The 5,916-nt window shown below is 33.2% G+C and overlaps 1 protein-coding gene across 1 annotated transcript; it reads right to left on the bottom strand.

The window, feature by feature from the left end:
• Positions 1–2,623: 2,623 nt before the first annotated feature.
• Positions 2,624–3,896, bottom strand: LOC111700418 (uncharacterized). Its single transcript, XM_023471305.1, has 2 exons — positions 3,340–3,896; positions 2,624–3,260 (listed from the first exon to the last, which is right to left on the bottom strand). Exons 1-2 carry the CDS (start codon positions 3,879–3,881, stop codon positions 2,759–2,761), a joined length of 1,044 nt encoding a protein of 347 aa, XP_023327073.1. The 5' UTR covers positions 3,882–3,896; the 3' UTR covers positions 2,624–2,758.
• Between the last annotated feature and the right edge of the window lie 2,020 nt (positions 3,897–5,916).

Here is a 5,916-nt window from a genome sequence, read left to right as displayed (position 1 = left end):
CTAAACTAAACTAAACTAAACTAAACTAAACTAAACTAAACTAAACGGGGAGGGTGCAGGATGCCCAAATGGGGCAAGGAAAGCAAAAAATGAAAACGAGTTAAGAAAAATCTGAGAGAAAGGGATTACAGTAATAGCAAAGGGGACACTTAATTAATTAGAGGGTTAAAAACATTATAAGAGAATAAAGCCAAATATAGAACGGTAAACTGAGAAGAGAAGGATAAGTATAGGATGAGAGAAGAATGAGTATAGGATGGTATACTGAGAAGAGAAGAATTAGTATATAATGGTATATTGAGAAAAGAAGAATGAGTATAGAATGTTATACTGAAAAGAGAAGAATGAGTATATGATTGTATACTGAGAAGAGAAGAATGAGTTTAGGATGTTATACTGAGAAGAGAAGAACGAGTACAGGATGGTATACTGAGAAGAGAAGAATGAGTATAGGATTGTATACTGAGAAGAGAAGAATGAGTATAGAATGGTATACTGAGAAGAGAAGAATGAGTATAGGATTGTATACTGAGAAGAGAAGAATGAGTATAGAATGGTATACTGAGAAGAGAAGAATGAGTATAGGATGGTATACTGAGAAGAGAAGGATGAGTATAGGATGGTATACTGAGAAGAGAAGGATGAGCATAGGATGTTATACTGAGAAGAGAAGAATGTGTATAGGATGGTATACTGAGATGAGAAGGATGAGCATAGGATGGTATACTAAAGAGGGAAGAACTAAAACCTAGAGAGAGTGGTTTGAAAGATTTGATTAGAGGGGAAGGAGATTAAGGTTGAAGATAGAATGAAAGGTTGAGATAGAACGTTGATAACGTTAATTATCTTTAGATTAGTCATCTTTCATTCACATAAACACTTTACTTCAGTATTATTCTTCCCTCGGACATCCATCCCTTTCCTTTATACTTTATCAATCAAACAACCGTAAAAACTCTATCCCTAATTCTTGTTTTTTTCAAAAATATTCTTTTGGTAATTTTGAAATATTTTTAACCTTTAACATTGGTTTACTAACATTATACTTCACCTTTACATTAAACCTATCCTTTATACCTCTCTTTTCAACACTTAACCTATTCCTTGGTTCAACTAAACCTATCCTTTATACTTCTCTATTCAACTATCACTTATACTTCTCAGTTCATCCACACCTATCCTTTATACTTCTCTGTTTAACTATCCCCCATCCTTTATACTTGTCTGTTAAACTAAACCTTTCCATTGTGCCTCTAGCTGTTCAACTAAACCTATCCTTTATACTGCTCTGTTCAACTAAACATATTCTTTATACTTCTCTGTTCAACTAAACCCCATCCTTTATACTTCTCTGTTCAACTAAACCCCATCCTTTATACTTCTCTCTGTTCAACTAAACCTATCCTTTATACTGCTCTGTTCAACTAAACATATTCTTTATACTTCTCTGTTCAACTAAACCCCATCCTTTATACTTCTCTGTTCAACTAAACCCCATCCTTTATACTTCTCTACTAAATTAAACCCAAAGACACAAGCCAACCCATTTCTTTTAGTAAATGTTTCCTTCATGTTCCTTAATAATTCATTCAACTGGTTTTATGCATTATTGTGTTAAAATATGCATTTAAACATTATATGTACTTTTTCTGAGCTTCTCCTTTATTTTGCCCGCATATTCTAGGAATCTACTTTTAAAGAGTATTTTATTTTTCAGTATTAAAACTTTAATAAAAAGTCATAAACCTAGGTTCAAAATTCAACAAAGAGCTTGAAATCTTTAAAGAATAAAATAATTTAGTTAAAACTATCATGCATGATGCATACTAGGATAAAATTGATTAATAATTATACAAATCAAGATTATTCCTCTGCAACTGATCCAACTGTGCACAATCATACTAATTAATTGAACTAATTACAAAACTATTTCTTGTCCCATTATTTTCAGTATTAGGATCTTATTCTCCTCCCTTAATATGAATTCATCTCCATTCTAGTTCCACCTTCTAATCCCTTCTACCATATCTACTCCTTTCAAGTTCCACCTTCTAATCCCTTCTATCCTCTCTACTCCTTTCTAGTTCCACCTTATAATCCCTTCTACCCTCTCTACTCCTTTCTAGTTCCACCTTCTAATCCCTTCTACCCTTTCTACTCCTCTCTAGTTCCACCTTCTAATCCCTTCTACTCTCTCTACTCCTTTCTAGTTCCAGTCTTCTAATCTCTTCCACCCTCTCTACTCCATTCTAGTTCCACCTTCTAATCCCTTCTGCCCTCCCTACTCCTTTCTAGTTCCGACTTCTAATCCCTTCCACCCTCTCTAATGCATTCTAGTTCCACCTTCTAATCCCTTCTGCCCTCTTTACTCCTTTCTAGTTCCATCTTCTAATCCCTTCTGCCCTCTCTACTCCTTTCTAGTTCCATCTTCTAATCACTTCCATGCACACTCTCTACTATTTTCTAACTTCAACCTTTCTCTCCGTTCAATCCTCTATTCCACCTTCCAAACCTCTCTAACCTTCCTACTTTGTTCTAATTTACCATTTCCAAAACTTTATATTTCTATCTCTAGATTTATTCATTGATTCATTCTCAGATTTAAGATTTTATTTGCGCATTTGAATAATGATTTCTTTAAATATAATATCTTTTAAGATATGCATAAAGAAACTTATATTTTCCGTGAACAAAATAAACTACATAAACTCATCTAATATTCCTAATTTGGTTAAATAAAGACAATTATCATTATTGGTTAGAATACAGCAAGGGTTGGATCAGAGAAAGTGTCAATAATTCCGAACTTAGAATTATCTGTATACTCCATACTATGCACTACTTCAATATCTGAACCTAGGCCTGATATCCCAGAATCAAATGAATTATCTCTGTACTCATTGTACTCTTGTGTGTACTGAGATCTGTAGGTTTCTAAAGTCGAAGACGAGTCTGAGGATGAGGATGAAGATGAGGAAGAGGGTTGGATCAAAATACTCCGAACCTCAAGGTTTCCACATTGATCAGAAACTGAGGATGAAAGAGACGAAATCATGGATTCTAAAGTTGGAATAGATCCAGATACAGAATCTAATAAAGATGTATCTGAAAATATATCTGAATCTGAGGAGCTGAAACTAATATCACTAAAATACTGATGCAAGGTATCTCCAGGTTCAAGAGTTTCATCAAACCTTCTCTCACCAGGATTATCTGTTCTCTCTCCCAGTAGAATAGGTTTAGATCTTAACCCAGTAAACCTGAAATACAAAATATTATATTTTCAAATCTCAAGATATTGAACAAGAAGTATTTATTAATAATATGACTTGAATTTACCTTGTCTGTTTAGAAGTTTGATCTTGTCCCATCTTCTTGTCTTTAAATCCTCGTCTCTCCTTGTTCTTGTGCTCTTGTATTCCCTGATCTTGTAGTTTTCTCTTGTTTGATATGTTTGAGATCTTGGTTTTACATCCAGGTATTGATTTCATATTATCTTGATCTGAGTTTGTGTGTGGGATTGTCTGCCTAGTTTGTGTGTCTGTCTGTGTAAATATATTATGTGGAACAACACTGTACAAAGAGTTTGCAAAATCGTTTATCCCTGGTTCTCCAGATTCTAGAATATTCTCCAAGGCTCTGATATAACTGATGGCAACATGGAGAACATCTATCTTACGTAGTTTCTCACATTTACCTTTACTTAATACAGGGTGAGGAACCTTCTCTCTTAGTAGTTCAAACCCTTTATTTATTTCACCCTGTCTTTGTCTTTCTCGTGCATTTGCTTCTTTTCTTCGATATTTGGACATTCCTAGAGTTATAGGTTTAGGTTTAGGTCCTCTTCTTTTCCTTTCTCCTCTTCTTAGACCCACGTCCATCCTTGTTGAAGACCAATACAGAACTAATACTTCCTCCCTCCCACTCAGATGACGTAATCCCGCTACCTACCCATTCCACCGTTCAAGTCTCTTAGGCAGTTAGTATTAAAGCCCGGTTTTAGGCCTAAAGGGAGGGCTTTGGGTATGTAAGAAAAGTCAGAAAATTTCAACAGCCTCAGACCAATACTTTTTGAGTTATGTAAAAAAAACTGCAGGGGGGGGGTCAAATTGCCCCCCCCCCCAGCGGGAATAGGGTTAATGGATATTTATTTACATTTATTCAAACATTCTCAGTTATTTTATTTACATTCATGTTGAAATAAATGTCACCAAGTTATCTTTAGAAGTTTCTACTGAAGATCTTTCTGATTAAAAAGACCGGATTAAACCAAAATGTCAAATCAGTATTTTTCTGCAGATGAAAATCAAATTTTAAAGTTATATATTCCTTTTTAATAATAAAATATTTTAATTAAAGAAGAAAAGATGAAATAAAAGTGTTAACAAATTTTGAAAACTTTCTTCAATTCTTTGCAATATAAATTTTAAATTGTAATTGTTCTTTATTTTGAATTTTTTTGTAGGTATACATTGGAAATCATAAATCTTGGAACATAATCGAAGATGACATTTGAGAAATCTTAAGTATATTTTATGTCTGTGCACACTGCACAATTGCTATTCTTTATGATTATGAAACTATGATAGTTGTTCATATCTTGAGTCTTAAACAAGCATCTTTCTAATGTTTCTGTTACTGCATATTTTCAAAGCTATTATAAAATTAACCACGGCATAGACAAAGTTTTTAAAAAATAAAATCTTAAAAGTTTTATTTGTTTAAATCATGTCATATCTAAATGCAATGTATCCCCATTTCCCCTGTAAAGGAATTGAGTCTTTGAAACAAATCCCTATTTTCAATACCTATATATCACAACCAAATTATGTTTGATATTTCAAACTTTGATTGTTTGATATAACAGAAGTCATAGTTTGAAATATCTAAGGTCTACAACACATTTCAAACTTTGATTGTTTGATATAACAGAAGTCATAGTTTGAAATATCTAAGGTCTACAACATAGGGTTGTTAAGATATAGGGATTTAAAAAACAGAGTTGTGGCAAAGACTCAATTCCTTTCCGTTAATCGTAAATAACTATCTGTCTACCTTCTCCCTCTTCATTTTATTCACACTCCACAAGCAGAAAGAAAATTTAAAATTGTTGCGACGTTACTTGGACCACTTTGTGACCTTGTAGCTCCTAAAAAACCTAATTTTTCCAATTCCTTATTAGAAATTCAACACATTTTGTTCTTAATATCTCTTCTATTAAAGGAGTAATGATTGAAAACATATAATATTTCCAGGCGGATGGGGCTTGAACCAAGAACTTTAACAAGTTAGATTAGATACTTTATTTATTATATTTTTCACTCTAATAAATAATAATTTATCTTTTTTAACGTAATCCAGGAATAGATAGTTCCAAACCGTGATTTGGAGCAAAAGCACGACTTTGAAGTTGTGTCCCCTGTAACCAGCAAATCCTAAATCTTTATTCCCACATTAAGCTTACCTCGTTAAGTATTAATTAAACACTTTCAATATTATCTTAGAGTTTATATTGACAACTCAAGCCTACAGATAAAGGGGTTGTAACTTCCTAACTTTATTTTAACTAGTGCCCCCCACATTGTGGGTTGTACTCATTACGCTTAGATCAGATTTATATTCCAGTTCATTATTTAGACCCAATCACTTTTATTTATTTTATAAGTTATCAGTCTTTCATAGAAACTTGTTCGTTTAAAGGGACTGTAAAGGAAAAATTAAAGGCTGAAACCTGAGAATCTCAGGCGTTGAACGATACCTATAAGACATCTATCTGATGTTCCTGTCTCGAGAAATTGACTTAAAACTGTATCAAAATTATACCAAAGCGTATATATGTAAAATATACGTCCGTATCACGTGACCAGAACTCCCTCCAATGGTAGTGCAATATACTGGTCACATGATAAAGACGGA

Source organism: Eurytemora carolleeae, unplaced genomic scaffold, assembly GCF_000591075.1.
Source record: "Eurytemora carolleeae unplaced genomic scaffold, Eaff_2.0 scaffold349, whole genome shotgun sequence".
NCBI lineage: Eukaryota > Metazoa > Arthropoda > Copepoda > Calanoida > Temoridae > Eurytemora > Eurytemora carolleeae.
Note: the sequence above shows the minus strand (reverse complement) of the source record. Positions and strands in the feature narration are given on the sequence as shown.